The 23,145-nt window shown below is 61.6% G+C and overlaps 1 protein-coding gene across 5 annotated transcripts in view; it reads left to right on the top strand.

Moving 5' to 3' along the window:
• The first annotated feature begins 1,159 nt into the window (after positions 1–1,159).
• NRXN2 (neurexin 2) overlaps positions 1,160–23,145 on the top strand; it is a 100,227-nt gene continuing 78,241 nt past the window's right edge. For all 5 annotated transcript variants that reach the window (XM_090050853.1, XM_090050851.1, XM_090050852.1 and 2 more), the window contains exons 1-3: positions 1,160–1,287; positions 8,536–9,626; positions 15,463–15,480. In XM_090050853.1, the coding sequence (XP_089906979.1) occupies positions 8,927–9,626; positions 15,463–15,480 (718 nt within the window). In that variant the 5' untranslated portion in view covers positions 1,160–1,287; positions 8,536–8,926. The remainder of the gene's footprint in view (positions 1,288–8,535; positions 9,627–15,462; positions 15,481–23,145) is intronic.

Raw genomic sequence — 23,145 nt, 5'->3', positions numbered from 1 at the left:
AAAGGACCCAGGCATCCAGGCCCCCGTCTCCCCGCGCCTGTGGTTGACCCCGGCTCCTTGCTCCGAGGCTCCTCTTGGCCCAAGAAAGGCGGAGCCACGACGGGGACCGGCCGCGGGGGGGGGTTCACTGTCACATGGCTCAAATCCAGCACCTGAATCCAGAGCTGGGATTATGGTGAGGGAGCCAAGATTAGGCTGGGATCGTGGGGTTGGCGCTGGAATTAGACTGGAATTATAACGAAGGAGCTGAGAGGAGGTTGAGGATTATGGGGTTGTGTCATGGATCAGGCAGGGATTATGGGGAAGGAGCGGAGTTGTGGCTGGGAATATAATCCCATCAGGACCCCAACTCCTTCTCCATAATACCAGTGTGATCCCTGATTCTGCCCTGCAATACCAGCCTCATCCCAGGTCCCTCCCTATGATCCCAGCCTCCTTTTGGCTCCTAATTCATAATCCCAGTCCTGTCCCAACTCCTTCCCCACAACCCCAGCCCGATCCCATCTCTTTCTCCATAAAACCAGCCTCATCTCGCTCCTTCTGCGTGTCCCCAGCCGGATCCCATCTCCTTCTCCGTAATCCCGGTGTGATCTCGGCTCCTGCCCCATGATCCCAGCCTCACTCCAGGCCTTTTGCTCTAAATCCATCTTTCAGCTCCTGCTCCACAATCCCAGTCTTGTTCCCCATAACCCTGGCCTGATCCCGCCACTTCCTCCATAATCCCAGCCTGGTCCCAGCTCCTTCCCTGTAATCCCAGCCTCATCTCAGCGCCCTCTTCCTAGCCCCAGCCTGACCCCATCTCTTCCCCCATAATCCCAGGGGGGTCCCAGCTCCTTCCGCGCGATCCCAGCCCCTCGCCGTGAGCCCGGCCGGACTCGGGCCGCGGCATCATCCGACCCGGCAGCGGGTCGGGGCGGCCGCCCCCGCCGGCCCCGGGGGGCTGCGGAAGGAGGGGGCTCGGAGCCCCGGCTTCTCCGCGAGCCCGGGGGGGGGGGCCCGGGCAGCGGCACCCCGCCAGCCCCGGTGCGCGGCCCCAGCGCCCCGCCAGCCGCCGGCGCGGGCCGGGCGCGGGGCCGGGCGCGGGGCCGGGCCGGGCCGGGCCGGGGGCGCGCGCGGGCGGGCGCGGATGCTGCGGGCGGCGCGGGGGCGCGCGGGCGGGGGCGCGCGGGGGCGGGGCCGGGCGCCGCTCCCCATTGTCTCGCCTCCGCGCGCCGCCGCTGCCGCAGCCGGATCCGGATCGGGGCCGGGCCGGGCCGGCCGGGAGCGGGAGCGGGAGCGGGGCCGCAGGTACCGGGGCGGGGGGCTGGGGGGCCCCCGGGCCCTGCCGCATCCCTCCCCCGCCGTCGCCGGGGGTTGCCATGGCGTTGCCGTGGGGACGGGCGGGGATGCGCCGGCTCGGACGCCTGGTCCTCTGCGGGGGTGACAGCGGGGGCCGGGGGGCTCAGACGCCGGGACCGGGGGGGGCAGCGGGGCCGGGCCGTCCCCCTCTCCGCAGACGGGGGGGGCTGTGCCCCCGAGCTGCGGCCGGGCCGCCGGGTGTTGCCCAGGGCTGGTGGTCGCGTGTGGCCGTGAGTGTGCAAGCGTGTGCCTGTGTGTGCCCGCGTGTGCCGCCCGCCCGAGGGGTTGTCTGTCTCCCCCCGTCCTTCCCCCGACCCCCGTCCCCTTCCAACACACGCGTGTGCCCGGCCGTGTGCCCGACACTCCCCAGGGGGCCTGCACACGCAGGCACACGCGCGTGCACAACCATGGTGGCCCCGGCCTCCAGCGCGGCTGGCGTGGGCCTGGGCCTGGCACTTCCGAGGGGGCTTGCACACGCACCCGCACATGCACACGCTGGCCGGGCTGGCGTGAGCAGGGGTGCCCGAGCCTTGGCACACGCGCGTGCCTCCCCTAGGCCTCCCCTTCCCTCCCCCCAATCCGCCAAGCCCTGCGGTGAGGGGGCCCGGGTTCCTGCTGCCCCCAGTACCAGCCCTGGGGGGCACTGAGGCCTGGGCCCCACCCAGAGCCCCGGGTGCGGGGGCGTCCTGGGGGAGTGGGGGGTGAAGGGGGAGGGAGGAGACTGGGAGAGCCCGGGGGGCAGAGGAGGCCTGGGGGAGTGTTTGGGGGGGGCTAGAGGGGGCCGGGGCAGAATGAAGAGGTCTGGGGGGCTGGAGGGAGACTTGGGGGCCCAGGGGGGTGGGGGGCCTAGGGGCCTGGGAAGGGTCTGGGGGATTGGGAGGACTGGGGCTGTCAGAGTGGACCTGGGGGTCTCTGGGGGGCAGAGGGGTGGGGGGAGCCATGCTGGGGGCTGTGGCCTGGGGTGAGGGGTCTGGGGGCAGCCCAGAGCTTTGCAGTTTCCCCCCCAGGATCTGGCTGCTCCCCCCAAGCTGCATGTGCCCCACACCGGCCGCTGGGGGGTGCTCCCGGGTGCCTGGGTTCCCTGCCCCCGCAGACCCCAGGTGACCTTGGGCCCAGCCCTCCCTGCCTCAGTTTCCCCAGCTCCTCTCTCCCCACCCCCAACAGCCCGTGTCACCTTGGGGGTCTCCGTGATCCCCCCCACTCTTCCCCACCTTCCTTGAGAGCCGGACAGGGTCCTGCCAGCCACGTGCCCAGACGATGCGTGCAAAAGTGTGTGGGTGCATGCAGGTGTGCATGTGCATGAGTGTGCATGGGCTGAGTGTGTGTGTGCCTGAGTGCAGGTTTGTGAGTGTGGCAGGCATGAGTACATGTGTATGTGCAAGGGCACCCGGATGTGTGCCAGGGTACGCATCCATCGGAGCACATGTGCACAACACAGCATGTCCATGGGAGTGCACATGTTTGTGCATGGGCTGAGTGCTTGTGTGCATAAATGCATGTGTGTGAACATGTAAACAGGAGTATATGGGTATATGCAACTGTGCACGTTTGTCAGGGTCCACACCCATAGTAGCATGTACAGTACATCTGTTGGAGTGTGCATGTGTGTGTGCACGAGTGTGCAAGGGTCGAATGCTTGTGTGCAGAAGAGGGCATGGGTGTGAGCGTATGGAGACATGAGTACACAGGGACGTGTGCACACGTGTGCCAGGCTGCCCAGCTGGGGGAGAGCATGTGCACAAGAGGGTGTGTGCACAAGGGTTCACGGGTCTGCAGCCTGTGAGGGTGTGTGCCCATGGGGATCTGCATGTACGGGCACACGTGTGCACACGTGTGTTAGTGTATATGCATGTACCAAACTGCAGGGTGCTGCTCTGGGTTCCCCCCAACACCGAAAAGCCAGCCTGATGTCCCCAGAGCTGGTAGACCCTGTTCTACTTGGCTGCTGACACATCCCACCCCAGAGCCAGCCGCATTTCAGCCCTGTGTCCCCAGGGCCCAAGGTCTCACCCTAGAAACAGCTACATCTCTGTTACACTCAACTACCCACACCTCCCACCCCAGAGCCAGCTGCATCCCAGTGCCTGGCTTTGTACCCCCAGTCCCTGCCTGACCCCAGAGCTGGCTGCATCTGTTTTATTCGGACACCAGCACAGCCCCCCACCCGCCCCCAGCCAGAGCCCGCCACATTTGAGCCCTGTGTCCCCAGGTCCCGAGGCACCAGCCTAGAGGGTGGTGGGAGAGGGGTCAGGGGTCAGAGGTCAGCATTTGGGCCAGGCCCATCCATCCCAAAACAGCTTTTGAACCTGGCTTGGGGCTGAGTGCTTGTGTGTTTGTGTGTGTGTCCTGAACACCTGGGTTCTGTGTGTGCATGCGTGTGTACATCCTGGATGCCTGGGTTGTGTGTAGTAGGTAGTGTGTGCATGTGTGTGTCCGTGTGTGTACATCTGTGTCTCCAGGGTGTGAGCCCACTCTGCAAGGGGGTGAATATGTCCAGGCACAGTGTATGTAAGGGGGTCCGTGTACATGTATGAGTGGTCTGTTTACACATGAGGTGTGCACACATGTAAGGCTGTGTGTGCACATGCCAGGGGTCTCTGCCTGTGCCAAGCAGTGTGTGTGCATGCCGGCACGCATGCACGTGTGTGTGTGTGTATGCAGGGATGTGCCACACTCACACCAGGCCCATCCCCAGCCCTGATGGCTGCTGTGCAAAATGTGTGAACACTTGGGGTTCCTGGGGGGCGGTGCTGCTTACACACCCATTTGCTCCAGGGCTGGGGTTGGAGGGACATGAGAGATCATCTCCTCTGACAGCTGCAGAGAACCGGGGCATCCGGGCCCCTCCCAGCAGTGGCTGACTCAGTCCCAGTCCATCTCAGTCCCCCCCCGGACTGGGCTGAGACCCTGCACACTCATCTCATCCGTGGGGCTGGGGCTGGGGCTGGGGCTGGCTGGGGAGCAGAGGGAGGCAGGGAGGAACTAGAAGGGCCAAGGGCACGTGCATGTGCACTTGCACACATGTGTTCATGGGGCCAGAGCAGAGTGTCAGTGTCCAGGCGTGTGTGCTTGCACACGTGTGTGAGATGGGATGGGAGTGGAGCCTGGGGGATGGGTGTTCCCATAAGGGCATAAGTGTGTGGGCTTGAACACATGTGCGTGGGCCTGCACAAGTGTGTGTGTGTCAGGTAGAAGAGGAGTCTGCATGTGTGTGGGGGAGATTGCACGTGTGTGCGCGCGCATCCATGCAAAAGCATGGAGAGCTTGCACATGTGCGCCCATCCACATGTGTGCGTGCTTGCAGAAGCGTGTGTGGTCTTGCACAAGTGATTCTATGATTTGAAGTGTGTGCACACATAGTGTCTATGCACACAGGTGTGTGCATTGTTGCACAAGTGTGCATGCATGCAAGTATGTGTGTACTTGCACAAGTGCATGCACATTCATGTCTGTGTGTGCTTGCACAAGCATGGGGCAGAGCAGGTGTGTTTGAGAGGCTAGAGCCAGGGGAGTGTAGGTGTGCAACAGGGTGCGTGTGTGCGTGCAAGAGGGCTCAGTGGGTGCACTTGAGTGGGGTTGGGTCCGGGGGGCCCGGAGGCCCGGGTTTCCCCTGGTTGGGGAGAGTAGTGTTGGCTGGGCAGCAGCTCTCCTGGGCTCCCAGCCACATGCCGACCCCCCCCAAACTTCCCCAAGGTGCCAGGGTGCTCGGGCACGGCGCCCCTGCTGGCTGCCCCCTGTTGCTGGGGAGGAGCCTGGCCCTGCACCCCCCGTGGGTCTGGGGGCACCAAGGCCAGGGCAGCATCTGGGGACGGACCTGGCTGCTCCAGGCTGTGACCCGCCCCACCCCTGCCCCCCTGGACTGCACACTCGTGTTGGTCCGCACAGCCCTGGCCGGGCGCGCGGGGGGGCGCAGCTGGGCGGGGGTGGGGGGAGCCCGGACGCCTGGGGGCTCTTCCACTCCGGGGGAGTTACTGAGGCCAGGGCCTGAGTCAGGGCTCGGCTTTCCCCCCCTCCCAAACCCTTCCGTGTTATGTACAACCAGCCACACAACAGCCCTGCCCCCCCCAGGCCATGAGGGGGGTCTGGGGATGGGGGAAGAAGCTGAGAGCCCCCCCGCACCCTGCTCCAGCCTGGGCCCCAGGATCAGGCCCCCTGGCAGGGCAGCCCCTGTCCTCTCCCCCAGACGGACACGTGATGGGGGGTGGCTGGGCCCCGGGGGGGCGATGGGGAGAGCCGCGGGGCTGGACTGGGGGGTCCTGGCTCCGTGCCCCCCCCACCCCCCATCCCTTCTTCTCCCTGCGACCTTCACGGCGCCCTCCGGGAGCCTCGGCCGATCGATGCTGCGGCTCCGGCAGCGCGCCGAGGTGGGAGCAGGGCGGGAGCCCGGACGCCTGGGTTCTCTCCAGTGCTGGGGGGGCTGGGGGGGCTGGCAGCCCGCACACGTGGCCTCTCTCCAGCTCTTGGGGGGGGGGGGACCCTACCAAGGGGTTGGGGGTTGCACCCCTGAACCCAACCACCACTCCTCTCCGCCAGCAGGGAGAGCCCAGGGGTCCGGACTCCCGGCCCCCGCTCGCCCCCACCCCCACGGCTCTCCCAGCGCTGGGGAGCCCCGGGCGTCCGGGCCGCTAGTCCCTCTGCCTTCGCACTCAGGGTGTGAGCACGGCTCGGGCACGCTGGGCCGTGCTCGGGGCTTGGGGAGGCGTCGGGTTTCCTCGCACGTGAACGTGTTGCTGGGCATGGGCTCAGGGGCACGCGCTCCTGTGTGCGGGGGGGCTGACGTGGGGCCTTGGCTGGCCCTCGAGCGTGAGCCACGTGCGGGTGCGATCACAGCACTGGTTTTGTGGACACGTGTGTGAGGCGCTCGCACGGGGTTTGGCACACATACCTGTACGTGAGGTTTTGCACAAGACTGGTGACCTGCAGGGCCTAGTGGGTAAAGCAGTGCCTGGCTGGGGGTCTCTGGGCTGTTGGGGTCCCCCCTGGGCAGACAGGCCAGGCTCGGGGCCCAGCTCCCCAGGGCTTGGGGGGGGGGGGTCTGGCCCAGAGAAGCCCCCCCACCCCCCCAGCAGGTGCAGCAGTTATCGTGATTGGCTAATTATGCGGCGCATGCTAATGGGCCCCGTTACCCAACGAGGGGCGCCGACGAGGCCGGGTTATAAATAACCCGCTGCGCCTCATTTGCATGATGCCGTCTCCCCGGTGCCCATGTTACCGCGGCGACAGCCCCCCCACCCCCCTGATTAGAGACGTTCATTAAGGGCTCTGCAAGGACAAGGGGGGGAGGGAGGAGGCTGCAGGGGAGAGCCCCCCCGGGCCCCCTCCCCCCTAGATCCGAGCCCAGGCGTCCAGCATCCCGGCCCGACTCCCCTCACCCCAGGTCCCACTCCCCCCCAGAGCACCCAGGCGTCCCGGCCCCCGGCCCCCCTGCTCTCACCCTCTGTCCCCTCTTGCCCCCCCACCCCCAAGGTCCAGCCTGGGCTATGACCCTCCTGCCCCAGGACTGGGCCCAGCTAGCCCAGGGCCCCCAGCTCCAAGCCCACCCGGTCCTTGGGGTGCTGGAGCAGGGAAGTCAGGGAGGAAACGGGTAGGGCTGGTCTGGGGGGGCGAGGGCCTGGGTCCCCTGGGAGGGGAGTGGGGTCTGGGGGTGAGAGCAAGGGGGGCCGGGAGCCCCGACACCTGGGTCCTCCCCAGTTTGGGGAGGGCCGTGGGGCCTGGTGGCTTGGGACGGCCTGGGGACCCCTCCATTCCTGTGACCTGCCTGGGGGGCTGGAGGGAAATGACCCCCCCAGTGCCCCCGTGCTGCCCCCCCCTTGGCTGTGAGCCTCTCGTTGCCAGCAGGCCTCACGGTCCCCTCCTTAGGGCCATGCCCTTGACCCTGGGGGGCTGATCTTGGGGGGGGCCTGCTTGGGGGCTGAGCTGGGCTCCTGCTCCCCTCCCCGCTCTTCCCGCCGCGGCTGGGTTATAAATAATGCCTCAGTGGCAGCGCAGTAACGAGATGCAGATTGTGGGGGGGGCTGGGGGGGTTGCGGCGCTGTCTGACAGGCAGTGACAAGGGTGATCGTGCCGTGCCGGTACGGCACTTGCTGTGCGTGCATGTGCACGCGCGCGTGGGAACAGCGGTGCCCAAGCTGGTGCTGGGGCCGGGGGGGGAGGCGGCTATGTGGGGTCCTTGTGCAGGGAACAGGCCTCGTGCAAAGGAGTGATTTCTCGTGCAAGGGAAAGGAGGTGCATGTGCAAGGGGCCACATGCCAATCGTGTCTCCAGATGGAGGGTGGCAGGGAGGGTCCCTGTGCAATGGAAACAGCCATGGAGAGGGGCGTGGTGTCCCCATGCACAATGATGGGGAGGGTCCTTGTGCAAGGGATGTGGCCGATGGGAAGTCCTTGTGCAAATGGTGTGGTGAAAGAAGAGGGGTGGAGGAATCCCTGTGCAAATTACACCATGGTGCGAGGGGCCATGGGGGTCCTCGTGCAAATGGTGCAGGGCAGGGGGGTAGGTCCCTGTGCAAATCATGCTGTGGTGCAATGGGTCAGAGGGTCCTTGTGCAACTGGTGCAGTCAGGGGGCAAGTTCCTTGTGCAAATCATGCCATGGTGCGAGGGGCTGTGGGGCAGGTCCCATGCAAATCGCACCATGGTGCGAAGGGTCACGGGGGTCCTCGTGCTAATGGTGCGGCGTTGGGGCGGGGCTCCGCTGGTGTGGTCTGCCACACCCCCTTGGTCTATGTGAATGGTACAGTCTGCCTCTCCTCTTCCCTGTGAATGGTACAGTCCTCCCTCTTGCCCTTCCTTCTCCTCCGGCATGGTATGGTCTGCCTCCAGCCCCTCCCTTGTGATGGCAGGAATGGTACAGTCCAGAGCCCCTGAGGGGGCAAGGAGGAGTGCTTGGGAAGAAGTGATTGGCTGCCCTTCCCCAGAGGAGGCGGGGCAAGTGGGGAAAGGCAGCCAATCAGAAGGCAGGTCTGGAAATCCTGTGAGATTTTAGTAGTCTCCTGGGGTGTTGGGGGGGTCATTGGGCTTAGCCTGAACCAAGATGGCTGCCCTGCCAGTGCCCCTGGGGATGGGGTGTGGCCAGGAGCTTCCCTAGGCAGGGCTGGTTCTCCCCAGGTCTGGGGGGTGCTGGGGCTGGGGGCCATGTTTGGGGTCCCGGACCCTTGTGCAGCCTGCCTTGCTGACCCCCATCTCTCCCCCCGTTGCAGGTCCAGCCCTCTCACGCGACGCCCTGTGGACACCGTGCGTGCGCGGGGGCCCCCGGAGCCACCCTGCCTCCCTTCATCGGTCCAGCCGCTACGTCCCTGCCCCCCGCATTGCCCGCCGGGACCTGAGCGCAGCGACCTTTGCCCCCCCCGCCCCCCCGGAGCATGTGGAAGAGGCCGTGACCTGCCCAGCTGCGCTGGCGTCCATGCCTGGGGGCTGCGGGGCGCTCGGCGACCTGGCGTCTCCTCGGACTGCTCGCTCGGACACCGGCGCCGCTCGCCGCTGAACGGCTGCCGCAGAGCGCCCCCCTCGCTGCCTACCCCCCCATGCGGATCTAAGGGGCCGGCGGTGTTGGGGGGGGGGCGCCCAGCGTTGACGGCGGGGACAGGCGCCATGGCCCTGCTGCCGCTGGCCCTGCTGCTGGGCGCGCTGCTGGGCCCCGGGGCGGCCGCGGCGGCGCTGGAGTTCGGGGGCGCCCCGGGGCAGTGGGCCCGCTACGCCCGCTGGGACGCCAGCGCGGCCGGGGAGCTCAGCTTCAGCCTGAAGACCAACGCCTCGCGGGCGCTGGTGCTGTACCTGGATGACGGTGGCAACTGCGACTTCCTGGAGCTGCTCATCGCTGAGGGGCGCCTGCGCCTACGCTTCACCATCTCCTGTGCCGAGCCGGCCACGCTGCACCTGGACACCCCTGTGGCCGACGACCGCTGGCACATGGTGCTGCTGACCCGCAACGCGCGGGAAACCATGCTGGTGGTGGACGGCGAGGCCCGCGTGGCCGAGGTCAAGTCCAAGCGGCGCGACATGGCCGTGGAGAGCGACCTCTTCGTGGGCGGCGTGCCCCCGGACGTGCGCCTCTCGGCCCTCACCCTCAGCACCGTCAAGTACGAGGCGCCCTTCAAGGGGCTGGTGGCCAACCTCAAGGTGGGCGACACGCCACCTGCCCTCCTGGGCAGCCAGGGTGTGCGCAGTGACGCCGAGCACCTCTGCGCCCGCCAGAACCCCTGCGCCCACGGCGGGCTCTGCACCGTGCTGGACGGCGAGGCCCACTGCGACTGCAGCATGACCGGCTTCCAGGGCAAGTTCTGCAGTGAAGGTGAGGCTGTGCCCGCGGCCGTGCCTGGGCACCATGGGGAGGCATGAGTGGCCCTCAGGGGGTCCTGGAGAGGCCCTTCAGGGTGGGGTTAGGGGTCCTGGAGTGACTTATGAGGAGCTGGGGAAGGCCTGGGGCAGCTTTTGTGGGGGTAGTTGGATGATGGGTGGGGCTGTGGGGGGCACGGGTGGCCCTCGGGGTGGGGGGAGGGAGGGTCTTGGAGTGGCCCTTCAGAGAAGGGTCTGGGTTCCTGGGTTGACCTGTAGGGGGCAATGGATGGGTTGGGTTGAGCTGGGGAGGGCCTAGGCCAGCTTTTGGCGGGGTAGTGGGATCATGGGGGAGCTGTGTCCTTTTGGGGGAGCTGGAGAGGCCTTTTTTGGGGTCCTGGGATGGCCTGCGGGAAGGGGCCTGGGGCTGGGATGATCTGTAGGGATCCTGAGGCAGGTAGTGGGGTGCTGGGGGTTGTGGGGCACATGGGTTGCCCTTGGAGGGCCTAGAGAGGCCCTTCGGGGAGGGGTTAGGGGTCCTGGAGTGACCTGTGGGAGGAGATGGGGGAGCTGGGGGGAGCTGGGGCACCCTTGGGTGGGGGGCAGTGGGACGATGGGGAGCACAGGTGGCCCTTTGAGGGTCCTGGAGCCCCCTTTGGGGCACCCTGAGATGGCCTGCAGGGAGGGGCAGGGGTCCTGAAGTGATCTATGGGAGCACACGGGAGGGCCCCGGGGCAGGGGTGATCTGTAGGGGTCCTGAGGCGGGTAGTGCGGTGCTGGGGGCTGTGGGGGTCACGGCTAGCCCTCAGGGGTCCTGGAGCAGCCCTTCGGGGGTGCTGGGTCAGCCTTCAGCAGCTTCAGGGGCTTGGGCTGTGGTTTCTCCATGCCAGGCATGGGGGGGGTCTCTGTGTGCCAGGGGGCTTTTGTGGGCACCTGAGGGGTCCCCTGTATCCAGCGCTGGTTTTGGGGGGGTCTCTGGCCAAGCAGAAGTGGGGCTGGGAGGTCTCTGTCTGCTGGGCCTGGCCTGCGGCTGAGAGCTTGAGGGCTGTTGGGGGGCACTTGGGGGTGTTGCAGCTGGCTGCGGCGTGGCGGTGCCAGGGCTGCCATGCCCGTGCCTGGCCTCGTGTGGGTCTGGGGCTGGAGCCAGCTCGCGGGCCCCTGGGGGTTCTAGGGGGCACCTGAGGTCATGCTGGGCTGGCCGCTGAGTGTCCGTGCGTGCCAGGGCATGGGGGGGAGACGGGTCCTGCCTGGCATCCGGTACACAGGCAGTCAGCAGTGTGTGCTGGCTGGAGCTGGTGCATGGATGCCCACAGGTGCGGGTCAGGGGGGCACGGATGGCTGGCGGGGTCCAGGAGTGGGAATGCCTGGGTGCTCTCCTGATTTCGGACGGGGTCTGATGTGTGGGAGCTGGGAGCCTGGACGCTGTGTTCTCTCTGTTACACCCCACTCCCCTCCCAGAGCTGGTTAGGGTCCGAGGATTCCTGGGTTCCCTCACCAGGCCCCAGGGTGACCTTGCGGTGTCCTCCATGCCCACGTGTGCCGAGGGTTTCTGGTGCCAAGCGTGTCAATGCACCTTGTGCACGTCAACACTCCCCTCCCACCACACCATGTTGCATGTTCATGACCCCCATTGGCTCAGCGTCTTGGGCTCCTTCCAGCACCATGCGTGGGTGCGTGTGCATTTGTGTGTTTGTGTGCGTATAAGCACCTGGGCAGACAGGCAGTGACACGCGCACAGGCAGCCCGCCTACACGCTTGGCTGTGACAGACAACACCCCCACATGCGGAGATAGACAACACACGGGCATTCTCGCACACAACACTCGGGGGTGGGGGGAGAGGAAACCCAGAACACTCATCTGTGTGCAATGCCCGCTGTCCTGTGGAGACACCGGCATGTGACATGCAACACATCTTGGCCCCTGCAGACACACGCCAGGTAGACGATGGCCTGACCAGCTCTCACACACTCCCTGACTCACTTGAGACAGTTGTGTGCCTGTTCCCACCCGCACGTGCCTGTGAGCTACAGCCTAGGTGTGCATGCTTGAACCCCCACAGCCCAGGCAGTCCGCTCTATCGCACAACCCCCACTCATCCTCTTGAGAGCCAGAGAGCGGACACTTGCACACCCAGCACCCCACGTGTTCACAGGTGGGTGCTGGCAGGGCACAGTCACACGTGATAGGCATGGGCGGACACCCGGCATGCCTGTAGCACAGGCATGAAGTGCAGGTGTGCACGCATACGCTGAAACACATGCACACATACACACCACCCCCAGTCCCATGTGACACCCATATCCTCCAACACAGATGTGCATGTGCATGATGGCTACACATGCTCACCTCCACCGGCTGATGCACAAACGCTGGGCCTGCAGGTAGGTGTGCAACATGCACATGCACGCACCCCCACATCCAGCATATGCTACACTCAGAGGTGTTGACTTTGCCCTGAGACATACATGTGCACATACACGCATACACACACACACACACAGAACCCAGGCCTCCAGGATACCTCTCTTCCCCAAAGCCGCAGTCACCAAGTCTCTCGCTCTGTCTCTCTCTCACGCTCACACTCACACACACACACACACTACCCAGGCTGGTGCGCTGCACCCCTGGCCCCTTGCACAACACCCTCACAGTCTGGCACAGATACAGGAACACATGCACACGCACACACACGGTGTAGTCAGCACACCCGAGGTCCAGGGGTCCGAGCTGACCCTGCCCATCTAGGCTGTTGTCGGGCTTGGTTGCCATGAGGATGCTGGTGACAACTCCCGGCTGCTCAGTGACTGCCTATTCGCCATGGAGGCAGCTGGGCCAGGAGGATCCTCATTGGCTGTCGCCCATGGCCAGTTGCCAGGGATACGGATGCCCTGGCTGACTCCTCAGCTGCTGTTGTCTGGGGCCGGTTGCCATGGCGACAGCTGGGCCGGCTGACTCTAGGGCGATTGTCCGTCATTGCTGAGGAGACTGGGCAGGCCGTGTTGCCAGTGGCTGTTGCCGAGGCCTGTTGCTATGGGCAAAACCATGGCAATTGTCTCCTCAGCACCCCAGGCTAGTTACCACGGAGACCACTGGTCTGCCTGACTCTTCAGTGGCTGTTGCTGGGGCTGGCGACTGGGCCATTTCCTGACACTGTGTGTGCATGCATGTGTGTGCATGTACACACCCGTGTGCTGAGTACAGCGGTGTGAGAGCTGTTGCTGTGTGCAAGGAGGGGAGGGGGTTGTGTGGGTGACAGGCTGCGTTGTGTGCAGGAAGACAGTGGGTGAATGGGGTGTTGCATTGCCTGGGTGACATGTGAGGGGCTGCCCGTCTGCACTGCAAAGCACGTGGGATGCTGCAGGGGGGCAGATAGGGTGTCACACAGGACTGTTCAGGTGTAGCCACACACAGGTACACGCGTGTCGGGGCAGGCCAATGGTGTGCGTGAACACAAGAGTCTGGGTCCTAGGGGTGTGCACAGCAGAGATGTGTGTTGTTGTGACAGGGGAAGGGCAATGGTGTGATTAGGAACACAAGAAGCGTGGGGTTGGGGGGTCCAAGTGGAGGATCATGGCGTGCAGCTTTGTGTAGATGTTGGTATGCATGGGTTTTGCTCTGTGTGTGTGTATTCAGGTGGTGTAGGGTGCGCTGTGGTTGCTCCTGTGTGTGTTGTGGGGTGTGTGCATATATGTGTGTATGTGTGTATGTTCAGGTGGTGTAGGATGCTTCATCGTTGTGTGTGTGTGTGTGTGTTCAGGTGGTGTGGGACACCCCATGGTTGGGTGTGTCTGTGTATACATGTTCAGGTGATTTAGGATGCCCTGTGGTTTTTCCTCTGTGTGTGTGCGTGTGCGTGCGTGCAGGCACACATATACATTCAGGTGGTGTAGGGTGCTCTGTGGTTGTATTTAGGTGGGGTGGGGTGCTCTGTGATTGTTCTTGTGTCCATGCATGTGTATGTTCAGGTGGCGTAGGATGCTCCTTGCTTGTTCCTGTGTACACCCATGCACACACACATACACATGCTCCATGGTTGTGTGTTCAGGTGGTGGTATTCACCACATGGTAGTTTCTGTGCAAGTGTTCAGGTGGTAGAGGATGCTCCATGGTTGTTCCTGTGCACACACGGGTATGTATGTGTGTCCATGTGTGTATGTATTTGTGTGCAAGTGCACATGTGGAAGTGGTATAGGATGCTCCATGGTTGTTTGTGTGTGTGTGTTCAGATGGTGTGGTACTGTGTGGTTGTGTGTGTGCATGCAGATGCTGTAGGACGCCCTGTACTTACTTCTTGGTGTGTGTTCAGGTGGTGTGGGGCACCCTGTGGTTGTTCCTGTGTGTGTGTGTGTGTGTGTGTGTGTGTGTGTGTGTGTGTGTGTGCGCACGCACATGTGCATGTTCTTGTGGGCTGGGTGCTCTATGGTTGTCCGTGTGTGTGTATTCAAGTGGTGTGGGGCGCCCTGTGATCGTTCCTGTGCGTGTGTTCAGGTGGTGTAGGATGCTCTGTGGTTGTGTGTGTGTTCAGGTGGTGTGAGGTGCACCCCATGGTTGTGTGGGTGTGTATGCATGTTCAGGTGATTTAGGATGCCCTGTGGTTCCTCTATGTGTGTGCGCGTGCACACATGTACATTCAGGTGATGTGGGGTGACCCATGGTTCTTGTGCATGGGCGTGTTCAGGTGGTGTAGAAAGCTCCACGGTTGTTCCTATGGACATGCATGAACATGTGTGTGGGTGCACGTGTGTGTGTGTATGTGTGTGTGTGTGTGTGTGCATGTGTTTATGCAGATGGTATAGGATGCTCCATGGTTGTGTGTGTGTTCAGGTGGTGTGGGGCACCCTTTGGTTATGTCTGTATGCATGCTCGGGTGATTTAGGATGCCCTATAGTTGTTTCTGCACGCGTGTTTGCACGCGCACATGTGCATGTTCAAGTGGCATAAGGTCCTCTATGGTTGTGTGTGCATTTGTATTCAGGTGGTGTGGGGAATCCCGTGCTTGTCCTGTGTGCACGTGTGTGCTAACACGAGCAGGGTGGCAGGGTACTGCGCTCATTGCACACATGTGTGTGCCAGGGCATGGGCTGTCTTGCCCTCCTGTGTGGTGCTGCCCGTTACACGTGTACCAAGGAAAGCTCGGCTTGCACATGCGTGGCCCTGTCTCGGGCTGCAGGGGGGGAGGGGGTGTGGGAGAGGCGGGTGTCGGCTCCTGTCCTCACACATGTTTTGCACACGTGTGTGACTGCCATGTGAGGCTATGGTGGGCATCTGGGCAGCCAAGGTGTGGGGTGGAGCTCGGTGTGGCTGTGACCCCCCCCAAGTGACATGGGCTCCCCCTTTCGCAGCCTCAGTTTCCCCCCCATCTTTTGGGACCCCCTGGCTCCCTGCCCTCCTTCTTTGGCACGCGTGGTGGGGGGTGGCAGCCCTCAGTTCCTTTGGACAAGGTCAGGCCAAGGTCATGGGGAGGGATGGAGGGACCCCCCCGTCCCCCAAGCCCCCACTCCCTTCTAGGAGCTGGGAAGGAACACAGGCCTCTGGGCTCCCCACCTGCCTTTCACCCCCAAACCCCCACTTCCCTCCCAGGGCTGGAGAGGACCCAGGTGTCCGGGCAGGGGCAGAACCGCAGCTCTGGGGCATGTAGGTGAAGGAGGGGAGGGGACTATGGAGCGTAGTGGTGTTGGTCGGGAGTGAGGGGCACGGCTGGGTGAGGGGGGAAACTGGGGGTACTTGGAGGCGGGGTGCAGCTGTCTGTCTGTTCCCCCTCATCGCTAACGCTGCCCCTTTCTCTTTCTCTCTCTCTCTCTCTCTGTCCGTGTGTCTGTCCGGCCGTGTCCGTGGGGGCGCCCCTGGCAGAAGAGAACATGATGGAAGGTGAGTGAGGCCTCTCATGGGGGGGCTGGGGGGTCCCATGGGGGTCTGGGATGGGTTCCCATGTGTGTTGGGGGGGAGCTGTGTGTGTTTTGGGGGCAGCTGGGTGTGGCTGAAGGGGGACCCGACCGTCTTGGAGAACCCAGGTGTCTGGGTCAGGGCAAGAGGATGATCAGAGCCCCTGAGCCCCACCTCTCTGGGGCTCCCTGCCCCGACCCCCCCCCCGTCTGAATAGCCCCGCTTGGGATGTGGCCTCAGCATTTGTGGGGGGGTGACATGACCCTGATGTGAGTGGGGGACAGGGGGTGGAGCAGAGCACACACATGTATTAATGCTGCAGTGTATGCAGGGTGTGAGGGCCAGGAGGGTGGAGTGTGCAGACAGGGACAGAGCATGCCCTGGTGGGGAGTACACATCACACTTCCCACCTGGGCGTGTGTAGTGCGCGCCCATGGGGTGCGCAAGTGTAGCGAGGTGTGCTGGGGTGTGTGTCAGGGCACAGGCGTATGTATGTGGGGAGGGCATATGGGAAGCGTGGTGTTAGACATGTGGGCCACATGTCACTAGCATGTGCTGGACATGTGGGGTGGGGGTGTGTGAGTTTGGGGGGAGCTGCCATGGAGCTGGTGTGTGGAGGGGGGTTGTTGAGGCAGGGCTTGCTTGAATGTGCAGGAGCACACTTGGAACCGGCATGTGTCAGTGGGGCACATGGGGGTGTGTAGTTGTGGGGGGAGAAGGGCTCAGTGTTCAGTCAGGGCTGCGTATGGCTGTTGCAAGTCCTGGGGGTGTGTGCGTGCGCGTGCATGTGCATCCTGGGTTTTGTGTCTATGTGTACATATCCCCTGGACACCTAGGTTCTCAGCAGTGTGTGTGTGTGTGTGAGCACAGTGCATGTGTGTGTGTGTACATGTGTATGTGTCCCCAGATGCCTGGGTTCTCAAGTGTGTATATCCTAGACACCTGGGTTCTGTAGGTTGCGTGCATGTGTGTGTGCACGTGCATGTGTGTGGGTGTCCTGGACACCTAGGTTCTCAATGTGTGTGTGTGTGTGTGTGTGTGTGTGTGTCCCAGATGCTCTGTGTGTGTGTGCACATCCATGTCCCAGATGCCTGTGTTCAGCCTCTGTGTGTTCACGTCCTCTGGATACCTAGGTTCTCAGTGTATGTCCCCCAGACACCTGATTTCTCAAGTGTGTGTGTATCCCAGACACCTGGGTTCTGTGGTTTGTGTGCATGTGTGTGTATGTGTGCGCCCATGTGTGTGGATATCCTGGATACCTAGGTTCTCAGATCGTGTGTGTGTGTGTGTGTGTATATGTGCATGCCCATGTCCCAGATCCCTGGGTTCTGCCTCTATGCACATCCCATGGACACCTAGGTTCTCAGCACACATGCACGTGTGTTTGTCTGTGTGTATGCTTTTATATCCCCCAGACACCTGGGTTTTCAAGTGTGTGTGCCAGATCCTGTGTGTATGTGCATGTGTGTGTATCCCAAATACCTGAGTTCTATGAGGGGTATACATGTGTGTGCACACACATACACATGTGTGGGTGTCCCAGATACCTGGGCTCTCAGATAGTATATGTGTATGTTGGATCTCTGGGGTCTGTGTGGGTGTCCTAGATGTGTATGCATGTGCACCCATGTTTCAGATAGCTGGGTTCAGCCTTTGTGCGTGCACATCCCCTGAACACCTAGGTTTTCAGTGTGTGTTTGGCGCCTGGGTTCTGTGGGTTGTGTTTGTGTCCCAGATGCCTGGGTTCTTTGTGTGTGTGTGTGTGTGTGTGTGTGTGTGTGAGAGAGAGAGAGAGAGACCCCTGGCTTTTCAAAGTGTGTGTCTCAGACCTCTAGATTCTCGGGGGTGTTTGTGGTTTTGTGGGGTTTGGGGCACTGAGCATGTGTGCAACTCTTGAATGTGTGTGGCTGTGGGAGGACAGGTATGTGGGGCTTTGGGTGTATGGCTGTGCCTGTGGAGTGTGTGGGTAGGTGGGTGTAGCTCTGAACGGTGTGTGTGCATTTTTCAAACTGTGGTGTGTGCGCCTTCAGAGGTGTGTGGATACGCATGTGTGTGAGGTCTGTGTGTGGGTTGTACATGTGAGTCTGCAGTGCCAAGAGGGTGTGTGCGCGGGCAGTGTCAGGCTCCATGTACCACCTCCCCTCCCCGGTTTGCTGTATAGCAGTATGTTCATATGTGTGACTCTAAAGGTGGGGGTGTTAGGGTGGGTGTAAAGGCGGGGGGTGATGTTAGGGTGGGTGTATGACATTGGGCTTTGTGTGTGTGGAGCTGTAGGCGAGGTGGTGTGGTGTGGCAGGGTGTATGCAGAGCTCTAAGGGGTGGTTTTGGGAGTGTGTGTGCATGTGTGTGAAGCTCTAAAGGGGTGTTTGTGTGTGGTGTTGGGGGATGTGTGCATGTGTGTGGAGCTCTAATGGGTATGAGTGTGTGTGTGGTGTCAGGGGAGTGTGGAGCTCTAACGGGGGGTGGGGTGCACGTTGTGTGTGCGTATCTCTGAGTGTCAGCTGCCACTGTCTCTGTCTGAGTGACATCCCGGCCTCCCCCTGCCACCGTGCCCCCCACCCCCACCTTGTGCAGGGGTATGGCTCAGCGTGGGTGTGCGCTGGGTACTGGTGTGTGTGCATGTGTGCTTGCTGGGCATCTGAGTGTCTATAGGGGGCAGGGGGTTGTGGTTTTGTGTGAAGTGGCCCTGTGGTGTGTACATATGTTTGCCAGGGAGAGTAGAGGGGTTGTGCTATCCATGCAGAGGGAGCTGCGTGTGTGTGTGTGTGCATGAGGTCATGACAGTGAGAGGATGTGTATATGTGCCAGGGAGAGTAGAGGGGCTGCGTTGTCCACATAGAAGTGTGTGTGGTAGCATGTGTCTATGTGCAAAATAGTGATTGTTTTTGTGTGTGTGTGTTTTTGTGCATGCACACATGAGGTGGTGACTGTGCATAAGGTAGTGTTTGTGTGTGCATGCATGAAGTAGTGTGCGTGCACTTGAGATAGTGTTGTGTGATGTGTGTGTGTCTGTGTGTGTGCAAGGTAGTGACAGTGGGTGTGTGCCAGGAAGAGTAGATGGGCTGTGCTGTCCATGTGGAGCTATGTGTGTGTGTGAGGTAGAAGGTGAGTGCGTGGTAGTGGCTGTGGCTGTGTATGCATATGAGGTAAAGACTGTGCATTTGTGTGTGTGCAAAATAGGATTTGTGTGTGCATGTGTGAGGTAGTGTGTGTGCACTAGGTAGTGTCACGTGTGTGCATAACATAGTATCTATACATGCACGTGTGTGTCTGTGTGAGGTAGTGTGTGTGTGTGTGTGTGTGAGGTAGTGTGTGTGTGTGAGTGTGTGTACATGTGTGTGTGTGAGGTAGTGTCTGTGTGTGAGTGTGTGTACATGTGTGTATGTGAGGTAGTGTGTGTGTGTGTGAGGTAGTGTCTGTGTGTGAGTGTGTGTACATGTGTGTATGTGAGGTAGTGTGTGTGTGTGTGAGGTAGTGTCTGTGTGTGAGTGTGTGTACATGTGTGTATGTGAGGTAGTGTGTGTGTCTGTGTGAGGTAGTGTCTGTGTGTGAGTGTGTGTACATGTGTGTATGTGAGGTAGTGTGTGTGTCTGTGTGAGGTAGTGTCTGTGTGTGAGTGTGTGTACATGTGTGTGTGTGTGTGTGTGTGTGTGTGTGTGGTAGTGTCTGTGTGTGTGCATATGTGTGCCAGGGAGAGTAGAGGGACTGTGCTGTCCATGTAGAGCTCTGTGTGCAAGGTAGTGTGTGTGTCAGGGGGAGTGGAGACATATCTGTGTCCCACATGCACACATGCCCAGTTGTATCTCCAGGCAGCATGCACGTGTGTGCATGCATGCAGTCAGCACCTCTCAGCCCCCATGCACACACCCCTCCTGTGCATTCAGTGTCTGTAGCATACACATGCCTTCCACTCTCGTTACTACATATGTCTTCCCTTGGGCACTTGGGTGCTCCCTTGTACACACACAGCTGTGTACTTGGCATGTATGTGTTGCGGCGGGGGGGGTCTCTGATTGCACGCATGTCAGAGGCATGGGGAAACTCACATGTGTTCTTTGTGTGGGGAAGGTGGATAAGCATGTGGGGACACATCCCCCCAGGCTCCGTGTGTGTTGTGTGTGGTGCACCATGTCCTCTGCCAGTATGGTACACATACAAAAGTGGTTGCAAGTGTGTGCCTTGTGTGTGCCCTGCATGCAATATCTGTGTTCAAATGTGAGCCTGCTGTGCTGCATTTGTGCTTCCCATCTGCGCTGCGTGTGCACGAGCCTGTGACATGGAGTGCGGGGGTATGCTTCCTGTGTGCTTTGCATGTGCACAAGTGTGTGACACAGTGGGGGGATATACTTCCCATGTACATTGCATGTGCATGAGCCTGTGACATGGGGTGGGCAGGATATATCTCCTGTGCGGTCTGCATGTGCATGTGACTGTAGCACCTGGGGAAGGGGGGCGATATACCTCCTGTGTGCTCTGCGTGTGCACATGCAGGAAGGAGGCAGCTGTGCAAACCCTCGTGCTCACCACATAGGAACATGTGTGTGGCACATACCACACACAGGTTCTCCGTGTTCATGCGCACATGCCATGTGAGTCCGTGGCATGTGCCACCCCCACTGGACCCCCCCTTCCCTCATGTCATTGGCGTGTTGACACACCCCGTCATGGCTGCCCCCCCATCCCCCAACTCAGGGCCCAATGGGCTGGGGTTATGCAAATGCAGGAGAAGAGAACCAATGAACGCCTAGTATGCAAATGTCTAGTGGGGCGTCGGGGGCTGGGGTGCTGGGATCAATGGGGTGATGCGATGCAAATGTCTGGAGCCAAGCAGCCAATGGAGCGCAGCGATGCAGACGGGGGAGCAGCGCCCAGGGAGGCTGGTAGTCACCACAGGGGTGTGCGTGTCAGGGGGTCCTGCACGTGTACCACGGAAGGGCGTGAGTGAGGCTGGGCATGTCAGTGCAAGATCCATGTCCATGTCCATGTGAGAGTGTGTGGCTGTGTGTGACATGCTCACACATGTGTTGGTGTGTTTGTGCCACGCACGTGCGCGAGCATCATGGCATGGGTTTGCTAGGGCCTGTTCACGTGGCAGTGAGCAGTTCAGGCATGTATATCGAGGGCAAAGGCAGGGGCATGAGCACGGTGCACACACGTGCAGCAGTCACACTGGGCACCCCTGGAAGATGAGTGTGTTGCCTGGATGACCTTGTCTTGGCACGTGGGGGTGTCTGTGTGTGCCTCCCGGGGCTGCGTACAGGTGTGCAACACATGGGCAGGGTGCAGCTCTGGGTGTGTGTGTTGGTGGGGTGGGGGGGAGGGGTGTGCAACATTGTGTGTGTGTGTATGTGTGTGTATGTGTGTCTGTGCATGCGTGTGCATCCCACCATGTGTGTGGGTGTGCTACTGTGTGTGCATGCCAGCGTGTGCATGCGTGTGCACGCGCGTGTGCATGTGTGTGTGCATGTCAGTGTGGATGCATGTGCCACTGTGTATGTTTGGGGGTTTGGGTAAGTGCTGGTATGTGTATGCACATGTGTGTATGTGTGCACATGCATGTGCTGGTGTCAGTGTTTGTGTGCCACTGTATGCCAGTGAGTGTGGGTGCCAGTATGGGCGTGTGAGTGTGTGTGTGTGTATGCGTCACTGTGTGTGTGTGTGTGCGCCTGTCCCACTGCATGTTTGCACCAGTGTGCGTGCGTACGTGTTGCTGCGTGCCTTTGCCCATGTGCACTGCTGCTTGTATCAGTGTGTGTCGTGTGCGGCTGCGTCTCTGCATACCGTGCACTGAACTTGCACGTGGTGGGGAGGGGGCAGATGTGGTGGGTGTGAACGGGCCGTGTGTGCAACCAACAACCTCCTCATGCACAGGGCGGTAGGGCCTGGTGGTTAGAGCGGGGGCTGCGGGTCGGGAGTGCGGGGCGCCGGCAGGGCTGGGGGGGCAGGGGGCTGCGGGGCAGGGGTGAGGGGCACCCGTGGGGCTGCAGGGCTGGGGGGGCAGGGGGCTGCGGGTCGGGAGTGAGGGGCACCCGGCATTGGGGGGGCGGCGGGGGGGCTGCAGAGCTCAAAACAACATGGCTGCCGCCGTCATGCCTGAGGGATCTGGAGCCGGTCTCCATGGTGACGGGAGGAGAGCGCGGCATCCTCGCAGTGCGCCAGGCCTGGTGGGGGGGTTGGCTCCGTGCCCCCCCAGGGCCCCGTGTGGCCCATGCCCAGCCCGGGCCTGGGCTGAGGCCTGGCATGCTCATCTTGCACCAGGCGGGCCTGGGCTGGGCCCCCAGAGGGGAAAGGCCCTGGCACCGGGTGGGGGGCCCAGCGCTCAGCCCGGACCCCTGGGTTCCCGGCTGCCACCGGCGCGTGTGCGAGGGGGGGGGCGGGGCGGGGGCCCGGGGGTTCGAAGCCCGTCTCCACTCACGCTGGAGCGGCTGCAGGTTGACCCAAGCGTGCACAGCCATAAGACACGCCCGCTTCGCACATGAGTGTGCGACACGGCTCTCCCCACCTGGGCTCCAGATTTTGCTTACATGCCCGCGGGAGGTGGAGTCTGGAGTCGCACCTCTTGCACGCTTGCACCAGGGTTGGGATCTGGACTCGTGTCTCTTACATGCCGGCGAGCGGGGCGGGAATCCCGAGTCACACCTCTTACACACTTATGCCAGGGTTGGTGCCTGGAGTCTTGCTTCTCCAGGGGTTGGGGGGCAGTGAATCTGGAGTCCTACCTCCTACATGTCGGTGAGGAGGCATGGTCTGAAGTCACACCTCTTACACACTTGTGCCAGGGTTGGTGCCTGGAGTCTTGCTTCTCCAGGGGCTGGGGGGCAGTGAATCTGGAGTCCTACCTCCTACATGTCGGTGAGGGGGCATGGTCTGAAGTCACACCTCTTACACACTCGTGCCAGGGCTGGAATCCAGAGTAACACCTCTTAGGCACCTGTGTATGGGGGGAATCTCGAGTCACACCTCCTACACACCTGTTGGGGGGTGGTGGGGTCTCTGGAATCACACTTCTTACACACTTGTGCTGGAATTGGAATCCAGAGTCATACCTCTTACACACCTGCAGCATGGGAGGATATCTGGAGCTATACGTCTTACATGCTTGTGTGGTTTGGGAACCCAGTCACACTGGGGCTGTATCTGGAGTTGTGCCTCTTACATGCCCACAGGGCAGGGGGAATCTGGAGTCACTCCTCTTCCATGCTTGTGTTGGGTCTGGAATCTGGAGTCACTCTTCTTACATGCTTGCATGGGGGGAGAGAATCTGGAGTCATGTCTCTTACACACCTATATGTGTGTTTGGGGAGGGGGGGAATCTGGAGTCATGCCTCTTATATGCCCACATGGGGCGGCAAATCTGGAATTATGCCTCTTACACACCCATGCAGGAGGGTGAAATCCTGGGCCATGGCTCTTACACACCCATGTGGGGGGCGGAATCTGGAATCACACCTCTTACACACCCATGGGGGGGCGCAAAATCAGAATCATGCCTCTTACACTCCCACATGGGGGGACAAATCTGGAGTCACGCCTCTTACATAACCATGTGGAGGGGTGAATCCAGAGTCATGCCTTTTATACACTCACTTGGGGGGTGAAATCTGGAGTCATGCCTCTTACACGCCCACAATGGGGGCAAATCTGGAGTCA

This window comes from Crocodylus siamensis, chromosome 6 (assembly GCF_052110815.1).
Source record: "Crocodylus siamensis isolate JL-2025a chromosome 6, ASM5211081v1, whole genome shotgun sequence".
NCBI lineage: Eukaryota > Metazoa > Chordata > Crocodylia > Crocodylidae > Crocodylus > Crocodylus siamensis.
The sequence above is the reverse complement of the archived record's forward strand: the minus strand, read 5'-3'. Positions and strand labels throughout refer to the sequence as shown.